This window comes from Rhinolophus hipposideros, assembly GCF_964194185.1.
Source record: "Rhinolophus hipposideros genome assembly, chromosome: 3".
NCBI lineage: Eukaryota > Metazoa > Chordata > Mammalia > Chiroptera > Rhinolophidae > Rhinolophus > Rhinolophus hipposideros.
The window spans coordinates 87,122,009-87,148,582 of NC_138049.1; the positions used below are offsets into that span (position 1 = coordinate 87,122,009).

At 34.1% G+C, this 26,574-nt stretch overlaps 1 protein-coding gene across 50 annotated transcripts in view; it reads right to left on the bottom strand.

Annotated features, from left to right (window-relative positions):
• The window catches only part of MLIP (muscular LMNA interacting protein), a 240,828-nt gene that overhangs the window by 31,297 nt on the left and 182,957 nt on the right, over positions 1-26,574 (bottom strand). For 43 of the 50 annotated variants that reach the window (XM_081045032.1, XM_081045030.1, XM_081045027.1 and 40 more), the window contains 2 exons: positions 25,736-25,864; positions 6,512-6,718 (listed from right to left, as the gene is read on the bottom strand). In XM_081045032.1, coding sequence (XP_080901158.1) covers positions 6,512-6,718; positions 25,736-25,864 — 336 coding nt within the window. The remainder of the gene's footprint in view (positions 1-6,511; positions 6,719-25,735; positions 25,865-26,574) is intronic. The other 7 variants (XM_081045023.1, XM_081045058.1, XM_081045024.1 and 4 more) reach the window with 1 other exon arrangement.

Consider the following 26,574-nt stretch of genomic DNA (forward strand, 5'->3'; position numbering starts at 1 on the left):
TCCCAAACAAAGATACAAAGGTTCTCATTATTCGCAGTAGTTATGGTCTATAAAGTCACTGTGAACATGGAATTAGAAAATACTGATCCAATTCTCCAAGGGGAAATACAGGATTATGTTCCTACAAGGATGATCACATTTTCACCAATCAATCATATATAACTTTGTTTTATGTGTGTTTCTTTGAAAGACATTTTATTTAATATATGTTATTGATTCATCAACACTGAATTCACAGCCAATAACACTATACCCCATGCCTAAAGGAAGCTTACCAGACATGCATATTTCCTCTGCAAGTTACATCACAGCTTTCTTGCACTTAGAAAATACTAGACAGCACTTCAGCACTGTGCTTAGTTGTGATTTTAAATAACACATTACCAACAAGCACAAAACTTCAAAACATATAGTACTAGATAGGCTGTGAAAAGGACACTTGTTTATAATATTAGAGCTGAAACAAGAAAGCAGAGAATCACCTTGTTCAACCTCAACTGAGACTCTGTGTACAGACCATTCAAATTTTTCACTGTCCCTCACATGTCCACAAATAACCATAAAAGTGTAGTGAGTATCGATTTGGGGATCACAAATAAATTTAGTGATTAGGCAAATCCACAAATGAACTCTTGTGGAGTTCCTGTAGCAAAGGGGACAGGAACAGCAGAGCAGAGAAGAATATGTACCATATTTCCCCGAAAATAAGAATGGATCTTATATTAATTTTTGCTCCAAAAGACGCATTAGGGCTTATTCTCAGGGGATGTCTTATTTTTTCATGTACAACAATCTACATTTATTCATTTAGTCATGTACAAAAATCTACATTTATTCAAATACAGTCATGTCATCTTCCTCTGGAATATTGTCATAACTCTCCAAATTCTGATTTGAATTTCTTGCGACTCCATTTCCTGTAGTACCATTGGCCCCAACCTCTCATGTCCTGCGATAGAACTCTCCTTAAATGAGTACTTCTTGTCCATGGAGTCTGCTCATAGTGCATTGGCAACACAGCTGTCACTGATTTTATTCCCATGAATTCTTCACCCAATTCACGATCACTTGCAGGCGAGGCTTCACAAAGTGTCCATGCTGATTTCTCTCCATTCTATTTTCAATGTAGCATTGATTTCCACGAGCAAATGGTCCTTGAATGGCTTGTTTATTGCAATATCAAGAGCCTGGAGATAGGCAGTCATTCCTGCGGGATCATTATTTGATCTATTCTTCTCTCTGCAAGGAAGTTCTTCATGTCTTTAGTGCGGTGAGTGCTGGCTGAATGCCAGACTACCAGACCTCTTTGGCCACCTTGCAAAACAAGTAGCAGCAATACATTGACCCACTTCCTTATAACTGCTTGTGTTCATCAGGTTTTTTCGGTTTCAAGAACATAAATGCCTGAAACATGTTCTCACCCTTACTGATGATTAGAGGTGGGGCTTTCTTTCCATCCAAATGAATTGCCAAAATACAAGTAACACGTGCACTTTCATAACCAGTGGAGGGAATGTAGATTGACGAGGCACCCCTCTGATCAATTGTCATTTGAGATCCTTGGCCCATAAACAATGGTTTCATCCATAGCAATCATGTTGGGAGTTGGTATTTAGAAAAGTCAATGCCATCAACAAAGGATTTGAATGCAAGTCCTTTGATCTTAGAGACAGTTCATATTGCTGAAGGAAGCCATCCAGCCAGTGTTGTGAGGCTTTGAATTCTTCTGGGGATATTCCTAACTTTAGTGCTATTGCAAGGGCACATGCTTGAATATCATCTCTGCACACAACCAAAGCCTTTGCCCTCCTGTCAGCAATCCATTTGCAGATGATGTCTTCCAGCTCAGGAAATAATGGTCGCCAACCTGATCTACACTTGTGCTTCTTAGCATTTCTTTCGTACACCTGTTGACAGGGGTTATCGTACTCTGCTCACCATTTTCGGACCATTCGGAGATCCAATTTCTTCTCTTTGCAGAAAGCTGTACGATTATTCGATGGAATAACTCTTTCTTTTTGCACTCATCTTGTCTGGGGGTCAAAATATTATTCCCTTTAAATCTACTATTAAACCAAGTGTTAATTGAAGACTTACGAGACAGGATGGCAACAAAAATGATGACAGTTAAAAATGATGGTACACACAAAAGCAACGAAAAATTGCAGGCACTAAATTCAGAAAACGTTTCTTTATTTCACACAAGTGCATTAAGTATGCCCGTTACAACACGATGTATTGAATTATGAAGATTTATATTAGACACAACCACGTCTATTCATTATCAAGTGCGCATGTTATTCGTGCGTTGTGTCTGTATTCCAATTGGTCATTGGGCAATAAGTCTCGAGTTCATCTGTTTACATAGGTGTTTACCTCTCATCCACAGGTGCCTGCTTGGGTATTTACAAATACTTAATTATAATTTATATTATCATTTATTTTAAATATTAATGTCAATAATATTATTTACATTTAATAATGTATCAATATTATTGTTTTATAATTCAATACATCCATTGTGTGTTGCAACAGATGAACTAAATGTATCCATCTGGCTGATGATCTTAACTGGGGCTTATTTTTGGGGTAGGGCTTATATTACGAGCATCCTGAAAAATCATGCTAGGGCTTATTTTCCAGTTAGGTCTTATTTTCAGGGAAATGTGGTACGGTATACAAGCTGGTGGTTCAGAGAGAGTCTTACAAACTTTACCTGTTCCTGATATGCAAGTTAATAATGTTTTCCCATGCGTGCTATAGGGGCTCTGAAGCAGTTAACCTAGAGTCAACAGGGAATGCCATGCAAGTAAAGAAAGAAGGATGTAGCAATGTATCATATAATTGATGGTTGTATACCAGACAGTTCTGAGGACACCCCAGAGAGTACCAGAGTCCGCATATAGCAAAAAAAGATAAGATCCTCCTGCCTTCACATTCCCACCCCATCTATGCTCTCAGGCAAGGCTCTCCATAAGTTCATGGAAATTGGATGTAGCCTTCAAAAAAGGGAAATTCTCAATTGACTGAAATTGTACTAAATGTACTGATAAATCCACAAACTGGCTCAGATTTAGTTTCTGCTTAAAATAGAAATAATCATAAGTATTCAAGCATTAGATCCTTTCAGGATTTGATGATCATTAACACATATTTATTGCTATATCTATAATGTGAAAAATACCATATTAAGCATGTCACATTCTAGATGGACACTATGGCAATCACAACAAATAAATAAGAGATAACCTATAATATGCATGAAATACCTTGACACAGGCAAGGATTATAGAAATTGAAAGGAGAAAAAATACCTCTTTGATTTTTGATGCATGAGAAACTTCAAGAGGAGTGGATAATTTAACTAGGTGATAAGTATGAGAATGGTTTGCCTAGTAAGGAGAAAAACCTGGAAGGTATTTTATATGGGGAGAATGCATGAGGAGGTTGAACAGTGAGAAATTCCTAAGGCATGGCTGCAGGAAAATAACTAGATCGGTTTAAGTGAAGTAGAATAATCATAAAAAGCAGTGGGAAAATACAACATGACAGACATAGTGAAACAAGAATCTGTTCAACCTGGTAAATGACTAGCTGTGAGGACAAAGCAGAAAAAGTGTAATAGATGAATCAAGTTTTGAGTTGGAGGCTGAGAATTGTGGTACTGATGCCAGAAGTAGAGAAACCAGAACAGAACTAGTTTGAAGCGAAATGAATGATGAGTTTGACATGACAACATGACATCCTAGGAGAACCGACAAATAAGCAGCTGAAGTTATAAAATTGGATCTCAGAGGAGAAACAGAATGAGAAGTGTGGATCTGAGAATTATCAGTACAAATGGTGATCACAGAAGCCAGTGAATGGGTGACTATCTGAAGTGAGACAATTAGACAGAAGAGGTAGAGAAGGAAACGTGTCCACAAAGAAAACAAAGGAGCAGTCAGGTTGTTTGGAACGTACATACTCGTATTATCCTAAGAGCAGAGCAAGGAGGACGATTCAAGAGTTTATGATCAACCATGTCAGTTGCTACAAGGGATAAAAGAGATAAGAGGACTGAGGAAATTCAGATGAGTTTGCTGACAAGCCGTTTACCCTTGAGACAGCAATTTTTGTAGAGTGGTTCAGGTGAGAGAAAGAATACTTTCAAGAATGGGTTAAAGAGTACATAGACAGGGAAAGGAGATAATAGCTACTGATTACTTTGAGAGAAAGACTCAAAATTATTAGGTTTGCAGCATCAAGGAAAAGGATGGGGCATTATTTCCTTTTGTTTTCTTTTTTGAGGTGTCTGCACACAGAGGAGGGAAAACACGAAATGAAAATTCAAGAATGATGGGAATGACACCCCAAGAAGCCTTATTAATAATAAGGCCTAACTCTTACGTGGTTCTTTTTATGTTCCAGGCACAGTTTGAAGTGCTTTGCATATATTAGTACATCTTAGTTTCATAATATTCTACTAAGGTGGGTACTATTATCATCTTCATTTTGTAGATCAATAAATAGAGACACATGGAGGCTAAATGACTTCCCCATTATCACCATCTGGAAGGAGTGGGGTCAAGAAATGAACTCAGACACACTAACTAGAGACATCATGCTCTTATCCACTGGACTGTATTACTTTTACAGATTAAAGAGTAATGACTCCCTTAATGAAACTAGGGGAAAGAGAAGATATACTGATTAATTCTAAGGTGAAAAGGAAAGTAAGTAGCTGAGCATCATTGTACATATATGATATGACTTTATATGATAGAGTCTATCTTGAAAGTGAGAGAAGAGGGTAGGGGTCAGGGTAAGAATTTAGGATATGTGGAGTCTGATGAAGATTTAGAAGAGAGGAGTGTGCACTACAGATTCCACAGGAGAATAAAACCTGTTCAACACCTTCTGTAGCCCCAGTTGATGAGAAGCCAAGGTCAGTGTCAAGGTCAAGGTCATTAAATCAAGGTCAGTGTGGCTCCCCTGGGGGATAGTGGAAAGATTTGAGTTTGGAGATGAGCCTAACAGGTAAAGCTGTAAAATCAGGGCTGGGAATAACATTAGGGTATCAGAGATGTTGATTTACATGGCAGATTATGCTTTACAGTGCAAGGCAAGAAGCTATTTCAAGTGAAAAAAACAAGTCTTGATAATATGCTATTGGTCCAATGTTATAACACAAGGTTTGTAAACATTGCTATCAAATTAGATAATCTATACATTTTAATAGAAACAATTCAAATACAAAACTAAGAAAGTGAATCTTCCATCAAGAAATATTGTCTTTTATTACTATTATTATTGTTTCAGATATGAATGTTTCTTTATTCAATATCAATAAAGCTCAAACTCTGAAAGACAAAAATCTATGATGAATGTTGTGTAGACCGAAAAGAGTTCTCCAACCTCAAATGACTTTTATATATGATTTTTCACAGTCTGATCAAGAACAGGCTAAAATATGACTAAATATTGACTCTCTCCTTGCTGAATAGTTCCAAAAAACACAACCAAAATATGAAAAGAATGAGGCATTTAATGCAATCGGTACCTATAAAAATACAATGATAACTTAATCATAGATAACAATTTATAAGAAAATGGTATGCTATTATCAGAATTATTAACTCTAATAGATAAATGCATTTCATAAATTTTGGCAATCAGGATGAAATTCAAATAATATAAAATCATTAAAAAATACATACTTTCCCTGAAATACTTTTTCTAAACAAAGAGTAAGAAACAAACAAAGGCCATAATAATGTCATCCTGAACTTTGCGCAAAAATGTTTTGTTTGCAGAAAATGGATATTTTAAAAGTTTAATTCAGGGTTGATCATTCAATTGTGATAGATGCTATTAAATACAAAAAGCAAATTTGTCCTCACATAATTGTGTTTACTTTTTAGATGATTTTTGGTGATTAGACTGAGTTTATAAATATTTTTTTCAAAAAAATGTTTCAGGGTCGAAGGAGTATTGTTCAGTTACATCCTGGAAGATACGGCTTTGATTGATGTTCAAGTATAGAGGTATATTCCATAAGATGTAGAGAATTTGCAAAATTAGTGCTTTTAAACAAGATTTTGAATTTTAAAAAAAAGGTTTAATTGCAGGTTGATTTGACAAGTCAATTCTTCTAGGAAATTTTTCAGAGTCTGTACTAAACCGGATGTCCTTATAGTAATGATCAGAAGAGGAAGGGCACTTATATGGAAGCGTTGCATGGTATTCATGCTTGCTTCTAACCAAACATTTACGATTGCATTCCAAAGCCAACTATAAATATTCTTGCTTGTTTTTACTTAACATATATGCAAATTTTTGGTACAGAACACATTATTTTTATATATCCCATCACTATATGTTATGGGGCAAATAGACACATGTTTAAATAAAATGTTTAAGATACTGAAATATTCTTAATATATGTCTCCTCCACATTTAAGTTTTAAAAGTTAAGCATAAAGAAGGTTCACAGCACAGAACAAGTCCCATTTCAGCAGGGAATTCTCACCTTATTATACGCGTTGTGACTAAACAGGGTGTGAGAATTCTCCTGTTCATCAGTCAGTGAAAAGGAGGACAAATGACTGAAAGGTCCTGGGCTAAGACAGTCGGCCTGTGAGAGGGTCTGTGGATGCAGCAGGGATTTAGCAGGAGGATAGAGTTTAGTCTGATATAAAGGATGGAGAGAAACAGGCTTGAGAGGGATTGTCACATCCTGGGAAGAAGAAAGGCATAAAGAGTATGTTAGTGGACAAAAGTCAAGCTCACGTAGAATTAAGTCTAAATATGATAGACATTGTGTCAGAATTCCTTCCTAGGAAGAAAAAAACCTCTGTCATACTCAGGTCTCTCACAAGACACCTGCTTTCAGAGTGTATTGCTTGTCTCTCAATTATTCCTGTCAGTCTCTAGCTCCAGCCTCTTCTACAGAACTAAACAAGTGCCTGTAGTGTCTCCTAAGGGGTGCCCAGTTTGCTATTTTTGAAAGTATTGAGAGGAGAAAAGTTTAAGGAAGGAGAGAGCTCATCTCAAAAGGGGTAGGATGGGATTAGAAATTTTTCATTGAAGAGGGAGGTAACAGTGGGAATTAATTTAAGGGTACTTGTGATTGGGTCTCAAAGAAATTTGGGGAGAATGGGCAGGGCATTGCTGAGGATATCAGAGCTGGGACAAAAGTACTGTTTAATTCATGGTACAATAAATTGTTGAGTTGGGCTGAGTATGAACAAGGGATCAGGCAGAATTGAGTCTGGAATGAATGAATGAAGTCTTTAACTCCAGACAGTGTGTTGCTTTGGAGAGAAAGTGGAGATACAGCAAACAGATGAGTTCAGCTGTAGAAGGAGAGGTAAGGAGGCCTTGAATTGAGTGGGTCTTTAAGCTGGAAAGAGGATGAATGCCAAAGACTGAGGAATTAAGAGTTACTACATGAGGCCATGAATTATGTGAAAAGAGCAAGGAAACCACAAGAGTGGGACGTCTTAAGCCTACAGAGAAAAGTTGCCAAAAAAGATCTATTTACATATATATCTAAGAAGGAGAAGTGTTACATTTTTGCAGATATATAAGGGCCTCATATCTCAAGCTGAATTATTTTCACCAAAGCCATGTATTTTTAAGTCATTGATTGTTTTTCTCAAATTGTTGTTGAATGTGTTTGGTGTAGATGTCCCTCCCCCATCTTTTAAAAAGCAATGATTTTTTTGAAAGAAAGTTTTCAAAAATTACTTTAAAAAATTCTCAGAAAATTTTAAACAGGTTAGAAAACTGTAACTCTAGGGTATTTAAATTTGTAGATATTAGGAGTTTAAATCCTCTGTACCTTGAAAGGGTAACTAAATGTGTTTTATTTTTATTAGTTTCTTGTTTGTGCTTCAAGTGTTTATTTTCATATCAAGCAAATACAAATTATTGCACACATACACATCACAAATATACATTATTATAAAAAAGTAGCATCTTATATACAATATTCTGCATTTTATTTGTTCGGATATTATTTTGTTTCCACTTGACAACAGTTTTGGAAACTTTTTACATCAGAACATGAAAACTTTGGATTTCCTACAAACGACACATGACTAAGTTACTTCATTGATTGTAATTGTCATTAGTTGATTATCTTGGAAACTCCAGACATATCACCTAAAATATTGTAATCACCTATCATAGTGATTAATTTACCTCTTCTTTGCCACTTTTTAATATTTTTATTCCTTTCTTTTAATCCTATTGGCTGGTAGCTCTAACATTATTAAATAATAACCATGTTAGTAACATTAATGGGACACTTTTATTTATTTATTTATTTATTTATTTATTTTAAATTTATTAGTTTTAAGTGTACAAGACAAGACAATACTTAGACGTTCATCATTTATATCCCTCACACTGTGAACTCCCCTCCCCCCATCCACTATCCCTCCGACCTCACACTGAGCCATCACATTATATATATAAAATTATAGTTGGCATTCATTAATGTTTAGCTTCTGGTGTACAATGCCATGATCAGGCATCCACAGTATCCCTGAGGTGGTCTCCCATATAGGACACATGTCCATCGGATACCCAACAAAATCTTTACAACATTATTGAATACGTTCCCCAAATTAATTTTCAAAAACCCTGAGGCCATCTTGTGGTTACCAGCTGCTTCCTAATCCCTTCACCTTTTCCCTTGTCCTCACCCCCCCCCACCCACCCATCTAACAACTCTCGGTTTTTTCCTTTTTGTCCCCAAAACTGTTTCTTATTAGTTCATTCACTTATTCTTTTCTTTAGATTCCGCATATAAGTGAGATCACATGGTACTTGTCTTTCTCTTTCTGACTTATTTCACTTAACATAATGTTCTCTAGATCCATCCATATTGTTGCAAATGATAAGATTTCTTTCTTCTTTATGGCTGCTAATACTCCATTGTATAAATGTACCACAGCTTCTTAATCCAGTCATCTACCGATGGGCATTTCGGTTGTTTCCATATCTTGGCTATTGTGTATAGTGCTGCAATAAACATAGGAGTGCATACAGATTTTTGAATTGGAGTTTTGGATTTCTCCGGGTTAGATGCCTAGGAGTGGAATTACTGGATCATAGGGTAGTTCTATCTTCAGATTCCTGAGATACCTCCATACTGTTTTCCATAGTGGCTGCACTAATCTGCAATAACGGGATGCTTTTAGCTTTGCCCATTAAAGATGGCTTTTACATTGAAATATATTCTAATTTTGATTTATTTCTCAACAATTTTATTATTTTATCAACTATTTACATTTCTTAATCAGTGAGAAAAGTGATTCATATGAAAACTGAGTCACCAGCACAAGACTAGCTGTCTAAGAAAAAGGCAGCATTGTGGAGAATTGAAGGTGCCTAGGGAAAGATGAGCTGAGCAGTCTCTGGTTTATATGCTGGCTTAAGATTTTCTCGGAGGTTTAAAAACCCATTCTGAAGATATCAGGAGGCAAGCCTGTAGTGGTTTACGGGAAGCAGAGAGTGTCCTACATGGGGGAGTCTGGTGAGGTCAAGGTCAAACCAGTGGGGAGGAAAATGTGTGGTAAGTTGTGCTGCCATTGTATGCTTCTAAACTTGCTGTGGCCAACCTCCATCTCTCAGGAGTCGGTCAAACCTGAACATTTCTATAGGTAGAGTCAGACAGTGCCAGCTATTCCAGGCAGCTGGGTAAGAAAGGGAAAGCAAAATTATATCACCACTTGGAAAAGCCAAAGAGAACTAAGAATCTTGACCATGCTCATTCGAGCACCATCTGGTTGACAATACAGGACAAAGGTGAAGGGATTCTTGGTCGTGACAGACTCAACACATGTGTCACTTGAGGTACTTATTCCAATCTGTGCTAGTCGTCTCCTATGCTTTGTATAAGTTGTTATCCAGTGGTTTACCAACATCCTGGAAATTTTCTTTGCCCTATCTTTGATGTTCAATCTCCCATTTCCAGTGTTTCATGCCTTCCTTTTTATTGGTTTCCCCTTATACCTACTGGGCCCTAAAGGAGCTTCCTAGGAAAAGCGGAGTGTTAGAAGAAAATATTTGATGCCTTGCATATTAAAAACTTTCTTCTGCCCTTACATTTAATTTTTTGGATATAGAATTCTAAGCAAGATAGTTTCCTTCAGAATTTTGAAATTGTTACATTGCAACAGTATTGTTACTACACTGTTAGTATTTTTTTCATTTGTTTTCAAAAATATTTTATATTAATGATTTCTACAGCTTTTCTGTTTTCCAGGTATTTTCTGTCAATTCTTATAAATTCTTTTGCTTGTTTTGTGCCTTTATTGTTCTTAAATTTCCCATGTTGAATATTTAATTGATTTATTTTTATTCTATTATTTATTAAAAATAGTTATAAATTTTCTTCGAATGACTATTTTAACTATATCCCATAAGTTTTAATAGACAAAATTTTCCCTTTTATTTTCCAGGTAGACATTTTATTTTGAATTTCCTCTTTAATAAAAGATCTGTTGAAAAGCTAATTTTTCAATATTCAGATGGCAGGGACATTTTGTGTTTTCTAAATTTGTATTAATTTATACAATTTTTGATTAAAGACATTTGTGTGTATTATTTTTATCTTGGTAAAATTAATAGTTTTTTCTGTTTGGCCTAATATATAATTAGTTTTTGTGAGGACACCACAAATACTAAAATAAATTGTTTTGTTTTGTTGCAGAATAGAGTCCAACTGTATGAGTATTTATATACAGAGGGTGCCAAAAAAATGTATACACATTTTAAGAAAGGAAAACTGTATTAAAATTGTAGTAATACTGGTATATACCAATAACAAAAGATGAATACAAGTCACATTTGATTTCTGCAATTACAAGAGGTGCTCAGAGTGGTTACCATCAGCGTCCAGACACTTCTGATTACAGCGAACTACTGCTTGAGCAACATTGACCAGTGTCCACTTGTATACGTTTTTTTGGCACCCCTGGTATATATTAATTCAATTTACTCTAGATGATCTATCTTTACCAATTTTTCCACATACCCTGTCATAAACTGAAAAATGTGTTATTTTACCACTAATCCTATCTCTTATTCTCATCCTATGTCTTACTTTGGTCCTGAGTGTTAATGTATAATTGTATTTTTCCTATAAAGTTTATTCTTTAGCATTATAGGGGGTTTTATTTGTCTTTCTTAAGAAATTTTTGGCCTGAATTCAACCTGCCTATTGTGAATATTATAACCTCTCCTTTCCTTTTGTTTGTAGTAATCTGGAATACTTTGTCATCTTCAACTGTTCTCAATCACTTTATTTAACAGTTTCAATTTAACAATTGATTTTGTTATCCAGTCTGGGAGGGTTTTTGTTTCCCTTTTTAAATTGTCTTTATATCCATAGCAAATAAATCTTTCCTGGACCAGATTGTTTTTGCAGAAGGGACCATCGCTACTGGGATTGTTTTTGTACTCCAAAAATACAGGCTTTGGGTTGTACATTTATTTAGCCTTTATTTTTCCTCAAATAGTCAGCTATCCAGTAATTTTGCCACAGAGAAAGAGAAAGCCTCCCACAAATATGATTGCTGGGTGATCCAATGCATGTCCTCACCTCCTCTGCTTCTCAGAGCAAAATCAAGTCAGAGGGTCTTCTGTTGCCAACATGTGCACCCATGCAGACACAAGGGACTTGGGGTGTGCATACTGAGGGGTTTCCCATACATTCGTTCAAGAAGAGTGTCTGCTGACTCTGCACTCTGCAGCCACTGTATCCTCCCTCCATTTGCTCCCAAATGTACATTTATTCATTCTCTTTACTGGTTCTTTAGCAGTTCTTTAGTTGTCTCTGAATTGTTTGTCTTTTAATAGCAGTTTGTGGTATTGTTTCTCCTCCTTTTTGATTTTGGATGATATCAAGGTGATAAAATGTAATTCATTACTGACCTCATACTTGTCATATTCCAATCAGGAACCTCATTTGTATTTTGAAAAAACAAATATCCATGATGCATCTGAAGTTGGTCACTTTTTAAAACATTTTGCCATGAGATAACTTGAGAACGTCTTAATGATACAAAGATTTTCTTGGTGCTTCTCCATCTCATTATTGTAAATATATATGTGTGTGTGTGTGTGTGTGTGTGTGTGTGTATGTATATATATATGTATGTATGTATATATGTATATGTATATACACACATATATAAATATGTATATATGTATACATGTATATATGTATATATAGTAAATATATATGATATAAAAATGTTTTTATTCCTATATATAGGAATTTTTATGATATATTATATATATACATGTATATATGTATATATATATATATTCCATTGCTGATTAAACCTTCACAGTTTTCCCACAGAATAGTGATTTTATTAAAGAAGTCAATTACTTCAGAGAATAAATTTTTTTACTTACTTTTCATTTAAGCCCCTTAAAGTGTCACTTTTCATGTATTTCATATTTAGAACATATTTAGATGTTATAAACTGGGAATATTTTAAAATCCATACTTGATCCAACTGTATAGTAAAACCCCAATATATTGTCATTTGCTCATTAATTACTGTCTCAAATCCTCAGATGTGTTTTCTATGCATTTTCTAATGATATTTAACACAAAGAAATGAATTTCAGTTCACCGTTCTATTGTTTTCTTAAGTATTATTTTACAATGTTTACTGCAGCAAGAACATACACAGCCCCACTATTATATTTAAAGGTTTACTGAAATAAATGATAAACTAGTGTTTCCTTTATAAAGACTTTTCAGAAAAGATGATTATCATATTAAATAGCTCATGTCTTTAAACATTATTGAAAACTGCACAGCATCTCCATGTGCTGGTTACCTATTTTGTATATGTCTTACTAATTATGATGCCATAATACAATTATTAGTTAAACTCAAGGCAAAAAATATGAAATTAGGGCTGCGTATATTAATAATAAAAGTAGATAGAAAATGTTATTTCAAAAAAATCTTAATTTCAAAAAGTTGGCCGACTTCTTGTCAAATTCAAGTAGGTTATCAGTGTTTATAACATACATTTATGGCTAATAACAAGCTTATACTAGACATAAGTATTATGTCACCTCTGATATTTCTCATTATTTATGCCTATTATTAGGAGTGGAATATTCAATCTAGATTATTTTGTTGGAGATTTTAAAAAATCAAGTCACTTTCTCATTTTATGAGGATTATTTTAGTTAAAAATAGTTAAAATGATATATCATTATGTCTAGCTGGTTTGTGAACTGTAATATGTTGAAACAGTCTTAAGGAATAGACAACTGAGGACTGTCTGTCCATTGCACTGATACTTTCCCAGGACTTCTCACTTAGAACATACATGCGCTGCCAACTGTTTAGCACACAGACCTACAAAGGAGACCAGTGTAAACCCATCTTATACAGCAAAGTTTAAAATCTTCCTTATTATTTTAGCTCAAGAGTTGGCCAACATTTACTGTAAAGGTCCAGTTAGTATATACGGCAGGCTTTGCCAAACCATATGTTTTGTCACACTCCTGCTATGGTAGCATGAAAGCAACCTTACACAACACATAAACGAATAGGCTTGGCTGTGTGCCAACAAAACTTTACTTATAGGAAATAGTGGTAGATCAGATCTGGCCTAAAGACCATAGTTTGTGACCCCTTTTTAGGTAAAAAAAAAAAAAAAAAAAAAAAAAAAAAAACCCACTAACAAAATCTTTATAATGTCTGACCTGTAACCCACCTCAACCCCAGTGAATTATCTTGAGGTTGGTACATATTACTTTGGAGATCACTATTCTAAATGATTCCTGAGAAATGAGCATCATTCTGCCCTGCTTTTGCATTCAATAGATGAATCTTTTAATATTCTAGCTTTGAAGGGAAGGACAGGGATCATAAGATTGTCTTGTATATGTTTCTATCAGTGAGATATATGACATAGTTATTTACGATAAAGTGTTTTAAACTGCTCTTCACTTACTTACGAATTACCTTCTTCAATTTAAAAATATTTAGAACAAATTTCTCAAAATAAAATAAGTTTTACGTAGGAACTTGATTTTTAAAAAGGAATTCATTATTTTGATTGATTATAGTATCATATCCTATAAAATTTCAAGAACACAAGAACTGATGAGGCAAATAATATCTTTGTTCACTAGGAAAAAAATAGCAGACAAATACGCAGTGAATAAATTAACTTAGCTCTGTTTATTAAGGAATTATAGATACTGGACCATTAAATATCGACAGAGACATCAGACAATTAACGCTGCAGCCATATCGAATGCATTCACCACTCTTTCAAGAGCCCACTTTCTACTCCGCCATCAAGTCCGTTTAACTTTAAAAGCTGTTTTCATTGCAACACCAAAGGGCATTTTAAGGCACCATGGGTTCTTTTTATTAAAGTCAGTACATTGAAGACTCTTTTGCTGCATTCTGGCATTTTAAAGTTATCTCCTTTCCTGTGGTTTGGAAATGAAGGGTGGAAATCCTCTTTCTCTTTGCTCCTGCTGTCCGGGTACCTTTGGGAGCTCAGAGTACCACTGAATGAAATTACTGGAGCCTTTAATTCCCTCCTCTCTCCCTTCTTCCCATCTCTTTAGTAAAACAACACTTATTTTTAAATGTAACACTTCTTTTCAGCTTTCCTGCCTGGAGCTTACAACAATTTAAAATCTGAATTATAGCATTTCCACTACAGTTTTAATTTAAAACAACACTCTGTTCATAAAAAGTCAAGAACAGCTACAATATATTTCTTAAAGAGTGACTCCAATCAAAGATATATCATTTTACAGATGCTATCACAGAGATCCCAAATTACCAAGAGTTCTAATAATCTACATTTCAGTAAGATCAAGCCAAGATAAATTAGGTCTGATAATTTTGAACATATGGCATAACTTCTTGCTTATCATCCCTAATTTTGAAGAATCCATATGCGTTTTCAAAACAGACATACTTAAAGCAACACTTATCTATTTTGAATCCTGATTGAACTCAGAAATTTGAACTTGTGAGGTATGAAAAAAGATAGCATATGCTTAGCTATTTCAAATCCCCTATACCAAAAAAAAAACAAAAAAAAAAAAAAAGAAAGAAAGAAAGAAAGAAAGAAAGAAAGAAAAGAGAAAAGAAGTTTCTAAATGATTAAAATAAAATTTTGGAGCTAGGCTTTGGATTAGTTAGTGCTTAAAATTTGTGGTTGTCTGACAGCAAGTTTCACGGAGTGGATGACATAGATAAATATGAAGATATTTGATACAAACATGCTCAAGGAAAAAGAGAAAATATTTCATAATCACAGTGGGCACTAGAGGGTTAAAGTGATGAATTTTATGTTTTCCTGTATGTGTGGTTTAATTCTTGTCCTGTGTTGCTCACCTAGTTGTATTTAGTGGAGAGTAATTTATATCGAACAAGTCAGAAAGTAACACACAAAAGAGATGTCTGAGACTTCTCATAATGGTGGGGAGGAGGAGGGAACATATTTGGTAAACCTTTAGCAAGAAGTCAACCCCTTTCTTCCAAAACTATAGTGATCCTGAAGGAAATAATTAACAGTAGACCTTTAAAGTGAGCATTCCCTTTAAAGTGTCCACAGCTATTTAGTGAGTATTTAGAAATAGTGACTGTTTCATTTCCTCATAAATGGTATTTATATGGATACCATTAAAAATGAGATTGGTAGCCCCATTTTTTCTAGGATAAAATTAAGTGCCAAGTTAATCTTCACAAGATCATGCAGAGCCCGTGTCCTTCCCACTGCATTCTATCGTAATGTTTCTCCCATTTGCAGGAAACAGGAAGGTCAAAGGCTCCAGTAACCAGCAGCCGAGGTAGAGTCCCTTAATGGATTAGAGGACAGAGGACCAGGCCATGGAAGGTACAGCCTCAGTGTGAAGGGGACAGTTTCAAGTGAAGAAGTACTGAGGGTTGCAGGGAAGATTAAGAGTAGCAGAAAAGAGACAGAGACCAAGGTTCAGAATATTTAGAACCTGCTAGAATCTAAGCTACCTGGTGCGAGGGGCAGAGATTGCTCTATTTCCTGTGGAGTCACCTATATCTATGGCAGAGCCTGGCACAAACGTTAAATGGTTCAATGCTAAGAGGAGAAGGAAAGGGAGTGAGTGTGGAGAGAAGTAGTGATACCATCCATCAGGAAACCACAGCACTACACAATTATGCAAGGACCCCATGCCAGGGACTATCTTCCAGTTCTTTCAACCCCATAGTCCTATGCCCATTGGTCCTTCCACCAAACCCAGGCAGCTAAGGCTTAATTCTATCTTCACGTCTCAGGGTAGCGTTTTTGGTGGTGACAGTAAAAGCAGAATTTCCAAGAAAAAGGAAAGAGTCCATTTTTTTTGCATTTTGAGTTTCAAAATTGATTTTGGGAACCCATGACAGAGATAATTCTTTGATAGAGAAAATGTTTGGGTTTCAAAAGTCCTGGACATCAAAACTCTGGAAGAATACATAGTTAATCAGAGTGAGAATATGAAAAGTGTGCTTAGGTTGAGGGGAGGAGACAAGGGAGCAGAAGATGGAGGGGATGGAGGGAAACAAAGAGATTAGAAGTCCCAGTATGTGACTGAAAAACATCCCTGTACTCCACCACCAAAATTGGGGTGGGTTGTGGGATGGAGTTGGTGGTGGTTAAAATAATCCCTGAAAAATTTGGGTAATCAGAAATTAGAGAATACATGTGTGCTAGATTCCCAAGTAAACCTGGATGAAACGAGAAGATTCACAAGTTTCCCTGTGTCAAGTGTGGTGTGGAACCCATAGAGGTGTATCTGGGGGCAAAAATAGCCCTAAGAGAGGTAATTTTGAGAATTAAATGAGATTTTGGAAAATGGAGGGATTTTTTAAATAGTAAGAGATTCTTTGATCATAAGAACGATTCTATTTCACAAAATGACAGAAAGTGTACAAGTACTATAATTTGCTTTAAAAATTTGTTACTTGACTGATACCTGTAGATCTCTGGCTTAACTATGAGGAGATAGAATCTTCTTTATAAAAACATGTAGAAAATGAAACAGTTGTGCTTTTCTTGACTTGTATGCCCTTTACTACTTACTTCAGGAACTGCCCTGTCTTTGTTAGAAGAACTAGGAATAGACTATAGTTTTATTATTTTGGGGTACATTTTAAAACTAAGATAGTCTGCACACAAATATGAGTGAATTCCTACTGTATTGATACTAAAAAGCATAAATATCTTTCAACTTTTTTTAAAACCCACTTTTACCATTTTGAAATTCTCAGCAGGCTGTGTACCTACAAGATAGATTTTATATTACACCATTACAAACTTCTTCATGTTACAAGATTTGTATATTTAGGTCCATTAAATGCAGCACTCATATTGTTCATGTTAACAAAGTGTTACAATATTAAGGAAAAATGATCTTACAGTTTTTAATATCCTGAGGTTTTGTTCTGTTAAATCTATTATTGTCTTAACGAGAAAGTTAGGTGAACGGGTTGATGTGCTGCGACTAAATTATGTTTCTACTACAGAGCCTGTCACCCAGTCTAGCATCACCTCCCAGAGAGAGACAGAAAAGCAAAAAATATCCGCAAAGTTTATTGCAAAGATTATCTTAAAGTCTTTTGTGATTATAAAACAATTTAATCAAAGTATGGTGTCTTCTGCACTTAAAGAATGCAGAAACAGGAAATACAGAAACAGAAAAGGCTTGCAAAGCCGTCTTTAGTTTCACTGTAAAAATCAGCTTCGTTTAAATCTTAGGTTGCCTACTTAGGCTCCCTACTTAGGATATTTGCATCAAAAATAGTTGTCAAATTTGTCAATGAAAAAAAAGTGAAAGTAATTTAAGGACTCTTAAAATGTTATTGAATGTGTGTGTGTGTCTTCATTGTGTGTGTCTTCATGTATATATATATATAGATGTGTATATAGATGTGTATATATATAGATGTGATATACATATACACACACACATATATATTTAATTTTGAAAACAAAGTATCTCTTCTCCCAGGGTTTTAGTTTAAGGAAAAGCAAAACAAAGTTCTAATTATTCAAAGGGAAATAGTGGTAATAAATTATATTGGTGATTTCTCAATATTCCACAAACAGGAAGTAAATAGGAAGTGATCTTTAAAGAAAGGAAAAAGTCAAAATAAAAAACAGACTTACTACTCAAATTTGCTCAGTCCAAAAGAAAAAAAAAATCACAGTAAACTGTTATGATTTTGACCTAAACAATAGATTAAGACTTTCCATCTCTCCAAATTTATGACCTGAGTCCGTCCTTCCTTCCTTCCTTCCTTCCTTCCTTCCTTCCTTCCTTCCTTCCTTCCTTCCTTCCTTCCTTCCTTCCTTCTCTTTTCTTTCTTTCTTTCTTTCTTTCTTTCTTTCTTTCTTTCTTTCTTTCTTTCTTTCTTTCTTTCTTTCTTTCTTTCTTTCTTTCTTTCTTTCTTTCTTTGCTTTCTTCTTTCCTTAATCATCTAAATAGTTGAAATACCACGTGGTTTTAATATTTAAATACATAAACACAGAATTTCAAGGTAAGAAGGAACCTTTGAAAATACTCTGTACAGTGCTTTCGTGTCCCAGCTGTATAATAAGGTCCAGTATTGGGAATAACTTAATCCAACACCATGAATTTTAAGAGTTATCATAAAGAACGCTGACTTTTAAATTTTTCTCTTTTAGTTGTTTGCCCCTGATACCTACCAATTGAGGAAATACAAGAAAAAGGAAGAAATGTCTAGAAAGATGGGGAAGCTACAATTTTGCTGAAATATCCAGAGCCGATGACAATGTATGTCCCTTATCAAACGAGGTTATCGTTATGAGTGGAAACTACATGGGAATGTGGGCAATTCCCTAAATGGAGTCTTACTTACCTCCTGTGTATGTCAAATAGTGAAAAGTTCGTAGTTAACACAAAAATAAGTCACTTAATCAATGTTGATTGAACTAAAATGCCCTGCAAGGACAGCACTGAGCTTCATTGGTCAAGTATTCTTGGAGCTGGAAGGCAGCCAGGAGATGGTCTAGTCCCAGGGTGTCTCAACCCCAGCCTTACTGACATTTTGGACAGAACGTCCATAAGACAAATTGATATTTGGATGGTTGGGCTACAATAGATTAAATTCCACTTAGAATGCCCACATTGGGAGATTAGAACATTATTTTGAAAAACTCTAAAAACCTACAGTTCTCCCATCCCTAAGGAATCACTGATTTTGAATTTACAAATTTACTGTAGATCTTCTTTCTATGTAGCTTTGAAATAAAGAAAAATACATTTTTTTAAATCTTGTTTTCTTTTTTTTCCACATAGTATTTATTTTAAATGACATACTTCACCAGCCTAATTTCAGTTTTCTAACTGTTTTTAAACAGTTTATTTACCCGTTTTTAGTTAATTGCCCCATTCTCTCCTATGCATTCTTTTGGTTGCTCTTTTCATTTGGGTTTATTGTTTTCTCTGCCTAAATATCCTACTTTATTTTATCTTGGATTACAGAGGAAGAAAAGGTTCCCAACTCTCTTCACATAACTCATCTTCAAACTTATATATATATACTGTGACCTTTACATCTGTCATCATTCAAAATCTAATGTCACTTATACTTTAACATATGTAACAAACTCTCCAGTGATTATTAATTATAACATATGTTTCAAACACATCTATCTTAGCATTTATGTTCAAAAACTACACCCAATTTTACTCTGTTCACCTCTGTGCATTTTACCTTGGTTCTACTTTTCATGGAACAAAGAAAATGTTTTCTATAGAGAAAAGAAAATCACAGACCCTTACTCTGACTGCATTTCCAAAGGATATTTATTAATAACTATCCTCCAAATAATTTTAAGGCAGGTGTAGAGTTGAAACTATGTAAGGAGGGAGGGAGGAGATTATTGTAGACAATGTCCTGGAAGAAGGGCACTAGTTTTACCGAAATTGTCCTATATACCATAGTATTAGGTTGGTGCAAAAGTAATGGTGGTTGAAAAGATTAAACATAATTGCAAAAACCGCCATTACTTTTGCACCGACCTAATACTAATATAAAACTATGCCAAGGGTATGTGATTGTGACCATCTACAGTTCTTGACTCAAAGTTCAAGGAGAAGTTTTGGGATAGAGACGCCTATGAAGTAAAACAAAAGAATGCATCTTTTGTCATGCCAACAAATAAAACGAACTTTCTAACCTCTGAATAATATTTACTTTGGATATTACTTAAAAATTATTTTGACACAGTTGCCTTCTCTCTTTTGACATTCTAACTGTTGTTTAATATTTTTTCAGAAGAAACTAATATAGACGCCTTAATTCTGTTTTAACAAGGCCTTATTTGAAAACTGGATTATACTTTCCATGAAAGGTTCTCAATATGGCAATGGCCATCTCTCTTAAATAAAGGTGCATGAGAACATCATGGGTTAGTAGAACATAGGAGAACATATTTGCATAAACCTTTCAGATTGCCACCTTTTCCCAATAGATTGGGATATAGTCAGACACTACATATTCACCAAGTATTGGTTAAGCAACTAATGCTTCAGACCTTAACCAATTATTAGAATTCAGTTGCTTCACTAATTATTAGAATTATTAGACTAATTCTATTATGACAGAAGTGGCAAATAGGTCTTCTTTTTGTTTGTTTATTTTAAAGCAAGTAAAAATATCTTTAAGATTCTTACAACTACGTAAGGCAAGGGAAGGAAGACAAAAGAGAAGTCTCCCTTAGCAACGTATACATTGCAGCAGAAAATTACAATCCTTTAGTTCCAATCTTCCAACCTTCATACATACACAAGGTCAAAAGAAAACTAAAGCCTGAAAATGGAAGAGATGAAATCGTAAATTTGAAAAGGTGATCCTATCTGATTATATCCAAGAGGAAGAAGCAAGTTTTTAAATATATACATATATATGTATGTATGTATATATAGTATATCCAAGAGAATAGTTGATTGTATTATTGATAACTTATCTATTAAATATAGTACATAAGTTATTTATGATAAATTTTCTATTACCTATAACCTATAAAGGGACGAAGGGAGGGAGGGAGGATGGGAGGAAGGAAGAAAGGAAGGAAGGAAAGAAAGAAAGAAGGATGGACAAAGAAAGGGGGAAAGGCAAAAGGAAAGAAGAGAAAAACTTACAAGGATTTTATTACTTGAATAAACAAAAACAATATGGTAAAACTTGGAAAAGCAAATCTCTGATCTTAACCCTTTCAAAAAAAATATAACATTACGAGGAATTCCAGTTCTCTCTTCTCCTTAAAACAACTCAGCAAACCACTTAGTCATTTCTAGACCTAAAAAAATAAACATTTTAATCTCAAAAAATGTTCCTTAATAAAAGATTAGGAAGGATAAAAGATAATTTTATGACAAAAGACAATGAGCCACGTTGATTGAGAAACAAATGTTGAAAAAATAGCGATTTATTGAAAAGTGACAAGTCATTCAGAATAAAACGCAATATTGTCAATTTCACCTTATAACAAAGGTGAGTATTTGCCCTGTAATATTAACACATGGGTGACATAAAGAAATGAAAGTAAAGGTCACAGTATAAATATATAACTTGAGGAATCATTAGATAAAAATCTGAAAGTCACCCACATAATCATCAAAGTTGAATGTCAAGCAGAGAGTTTGGTAAAGAAGGAAAGCAAGTCAGGTCCCTAAGAAAAATCAGAAGAAACGAAAGAATGAAAATACGACAACAAAGAAAATTCCCTATAATTATCCTTTTATGGTCTCTGCAAAGTGATGTGGAGGAAATGTGCTAAATGGTCGTTTTCATACATAACCATGTTACTTTCCCCACTGAAGCAAATTCAAAGGAAAGTAAAATTTAAGAGGCATATGCATACGTGCTGGGAAGCATTCTCATTTTCTTATAAAAGGAAAACATTTCTGTAAAAATCACGTGAAACAACAATATCACCCCTTTAGTTTTATACTAAACCTTTTTTATACATTTCTCTAGGGCTTTAAGGAGGAAATGACATATCTAATATCATGGGTTGAATTACTAATTTATGAAGACTGAGAGAGAATATTTTACATAACTCAAGTTAGCAACTGCTTTTTATATTAAACTGAGACTCTTCAGTGAAGAAATCACCTTTATCTAATTAGATATCTTAAATTACCAAAAGTAATCAATACATTTTGCAAACTCCCAAGCAGTCAGACAAACTAAGAACCATTTGGCCCTTTAGTATCTTTATTCTCATCAGGGAATGATTTTGTTATCAATAGAACTGTGCTTCAAGCACAGCCCCATAGTTTTAATCCATATGTGGAGAGTGAAGACATTTTGTAACTCAAAAAGACCACAAATTGATATGATAATGTATATAAAGGTAGTTGGAGAAAAGCCTAACTTTCATTCTGAAGAGATTTTGTTAAAAAAATCCATCAGTATAGAATGATACTTCCTGGCCTAAGCCATTTTAGCATAAAAGTTGTTAATTAATATGTCTCAATTACTCGGTTATATATGTGGTTTCAAACTTTGCTTTTAGGACTCAGAGGCTGTCTCCAGGCAAAATTTCAGTTCATTATCAGTTCAAAAGGCTGCCCAGCTGGATCTTCTTAAGCTACAGTAAATACATTTCAGTCTGGTCTCATCATCTGTACTGTGTGAAGTTTTGTAACAGAGAGTTTTGAAATCACATTTTATGGCAGTGAAGCTGCTAGGGGATATTTATTGACTTAATCTCATCCAACATCTCCTGTCATGTGGAACTGTCCCCAGTACAAGGCAGATTATAGTGAATGTGAGCTGCCTCAATTTGGCTCAACATTCTGGCAAAAGAATTTTCCATTACATGGGTGGGTGATATCAACTGAGTTTGGAACCGTTCAATTTATTCTGGGGCGGCAGTAGAAGAGAACACAATAGTCACCAGAACTGAATCTAAGTACGCTCTCTTCTGTTGAAGTTCTGATGAAGTAGCAATGCTGAGATTAGAAACTGTTACTGCTCAATTTATTTTTTAAGTAGATCTAAGCATCTACACTTGTGAGCTGTCTTTGGTATTTGCGTCCATTATAGTTTCTGGACCCAACGAGATGGTTAGTTAGAGCTCAGTAGAAAGAGGACAGTTGGTAGTATATGCAGTTTCCCGGTGTGCAGGGATGATGCCAAGGTTCTCTTATAGTTTCCCTCTCATGCAACGTCAATGAATAAGACCACGTAATGTTTGGACATTGCTTTTTTTACAATTTATTTTTTTTTCAATTACAGTTGACATTCAATATTATTTTATATTAGTTTCAGGTCTATAGCACAAGGGTTAGACATTTATATAATTTATGAAGTGAGCCCCAGGGTAAGTCTCGTACCCATCTAGCACTATACATAGTTATTACCATACTATTGACTATATTCCCTATGCTTTACTTTACAACCCCGTGACTACTTTGTAACTACCAATTGTACTTCTTACTGCCTTCACCTTTTTCACCTAGCCCTGCCCCCCCAGCCCCACAATCTGGCAACCATTAGTTTGTTCTCTGTATCTATGAATCTGTTTCTGTTTTGTTTGTTCTTTTATATTGTTCTTTAGATTCCACATATAAGTGAGATCACATGGTATTTGTCTTTCAAGTAGTATGCTGGACTTGTTCAATTTCAACAGTCTGTAGACTCCTATTACTTCCCATGTTCCATATGGAAATTGGGATACACACAAGAACAAATTGGTTGAAAGAAAATATAAATAAGATTATGTACGCAGCATCTTAATATTTGCAAAAGAGCTCAAATTTTCAACAAACTATCTGGAAATGCATAGGTTTATGTTGTACCTAAACAGATCTTTAAACTTTCTATATAGTTGGGAAAAGCAAAGAAGAAATGGCAACTCCTTTTGATGATAAGAATTTCCTACACTTAAAAATGGAATTTATCATTTCAAAGGACAGCAAATTGTGATAAATTATAGGTAGATTAACTTGATATTCTACAAAGAATCTTGTTTAAAGTAAAATGCATCAATTTGAAATTAATATATACAAAAGGACAAACTTATAGCATTAGGTCATATCTTGAAGAATGTAAGTTACATGGATAATATGTGAAATTTATTTTAACTATTGGCATTTTGTCATATAACTAGATTACTTTTACTAAACCTTTATAATGATCCTATGCTGTCTACACATGCACATTAAGCCTCTCAAATATTAGAGTCATGAAAGCAATAGATATTTAATAAGTGTTTTTGTTGATGATGGAAATATACTTTTGTAACAGAGATTTCATTTTTGTTATGTGTGGAATTAGTGAAGACAAACATATATATATATATATATATATATATATATATATATATATATATATATATTAAGATTTCTCTAATTTCAATTGAGAACTACATTTTATTCCATTAAGTAAAAGTAATTTCCTTTATCATTTTCAATTTTAGTGCCTTCTAATTTTTTTTAACTTATCAAAATCATATCAGTCTTCACTAACATACTAATAAACAGAAAAATATTTTCATCTCCATTTTACAAATAAAAACAGTAGCTAATCATGAGAAAGTATTTATAATGAACTTTTTCAAGGTTGCCTAAGAACTTCAGATCCAGTCAATCTTAGATTTTAAGTAACCCAAATTTTAGAATTTGAAGGATCTTTAAAAAGTACCTGACCTGAATGTTGCATTTTATACTTAGAAAACTGAATATTTTTAATATTCAATTAAACAATATTAATGTGCTGTGTTAGAGAGCTAACATGTGGCAGATAAAATATTCCTCGTTTCATTAGTATGGATGTCATTTATATTTTCAAGAATACTGTTAGTTATCATTTTCAAAATAAATTTAAAAGAAGTATATAATCCTATTCCTTTTTAAGTCTACTTTATCATATATTATCAAATGTGGTGATCTTACGTGTCCCAGGTATATCCAGAAAGATTTCTAGATTGCTTACATAGCTTGTTTATGTAATATTTGAGATATAAAATATAATTCATGCCGATTTGTTGCATTTTAATAAGAAATAAATACATAAAGTTTTTCTTTGAAATAATTTAAGAAGTTTTACATTGTATAAATGTGTAGTTTCATATTTTCCCCCAATATCTTAAAAAGCACTATTGACAACCTTCCACTATACCTCCTCCAACATATAGGACATACGAGAGGAAGACAATATATCTTTTTTACACATGAACCAAATTAATAAAAAAGCCTTAAATAACTTGAGAACCTATCCCTTAACTAGTACTTTTCAATCCATTAATAGGGGATTACATCATCTCTACTATGTTAAAAGAAATCCAAACAACAGATTTTTTGTCAAAGGTACTAATAAACCAACTCTAAAATATTATGTCTCTTCAAAAGGAACAGAATTTTAGTAATAAGAATATAATACCGATATGACACATGCAGATAGGACTTCATACTATCTTTATAGAGAGTAATGTCTTGGTCCTCAGAATAATACCAGTAGAAGGTAGAATATTTTTAGGAAAAAAACAGTAAAATACTTCAAAATATTATCCTGTAAATATGTAAGAATTAAATTTTATTCTTCCAAAAATCGATCTTTTTTTTATTACTAAGGATACTCCAATTAAATGAACATTTTCTTGCACATATTATATTCATAGAGCCATCTCTATATTTTAGACAGCCATTTACCAAAATAGTAAAGATTTTCTCACATGTGACTCACCTGCTCAAAGAAGAGGTCACTGTTATCTTCCAGGTATTTACTGAAAGGGTTGGGTTCATAGACTTCTTCCTCATTTTTCAGCAATATTTTGGACTTTACAGGTACTGGGCGAATTACTCCAGGTTTAGTCTTCATCGACATCAAATAATTTTAAAAAAACAGAGAAATAAACACTATTAAAATAAATAAACATGTATATTATTAAGTCATTCAAATGTTCTCACATTTTTTTTTTTAAAGTGTAAAATGATTTTTCAAATACAGGAAAACAGCCTGGAAATCAAATGATTTTAACTAATGTAACTTCAGTTTTCAGTTAACTGTTACAGCAATCAAATCATAACAATCTATATTATGATGTTCAAGATGCAAAAACTTCTTCATTTAAGTTTGGGGCAATTTCAAAATGATACTTCACAAACACCTAACACATTTAAACATGGTCTTATATATCCTTGCCAGTGCATTCAGTCAATATATATTTCACTTGACAAATATTTATTGGGAATATTCTCGATGCCAGGCAGCATTCTCATTCTGGGCACCATAGAACAGATGAATTTAGCATATCCACCAAGCCCACAACAACCTTCCTTCTCTGCCCCCCACCCCCACCCATGTCCCCAAATCCACAGAGGTACGCCCCCAGAAACTATGTTCATATCACATATGATGAAACCAGGGGTGGCCTTCTGACCTGAGAGGGTGGGAAGTGGGTAGCAAACAGATTTTCTCTCCCAGGAATGTGGAATGGGGAATTAAACTGCTCTGTAGTCACTTTGGGAAACTGAAATTATAATATGTCAATTTGGAAGCCACGGGAAAGGCTAATCTGCCAT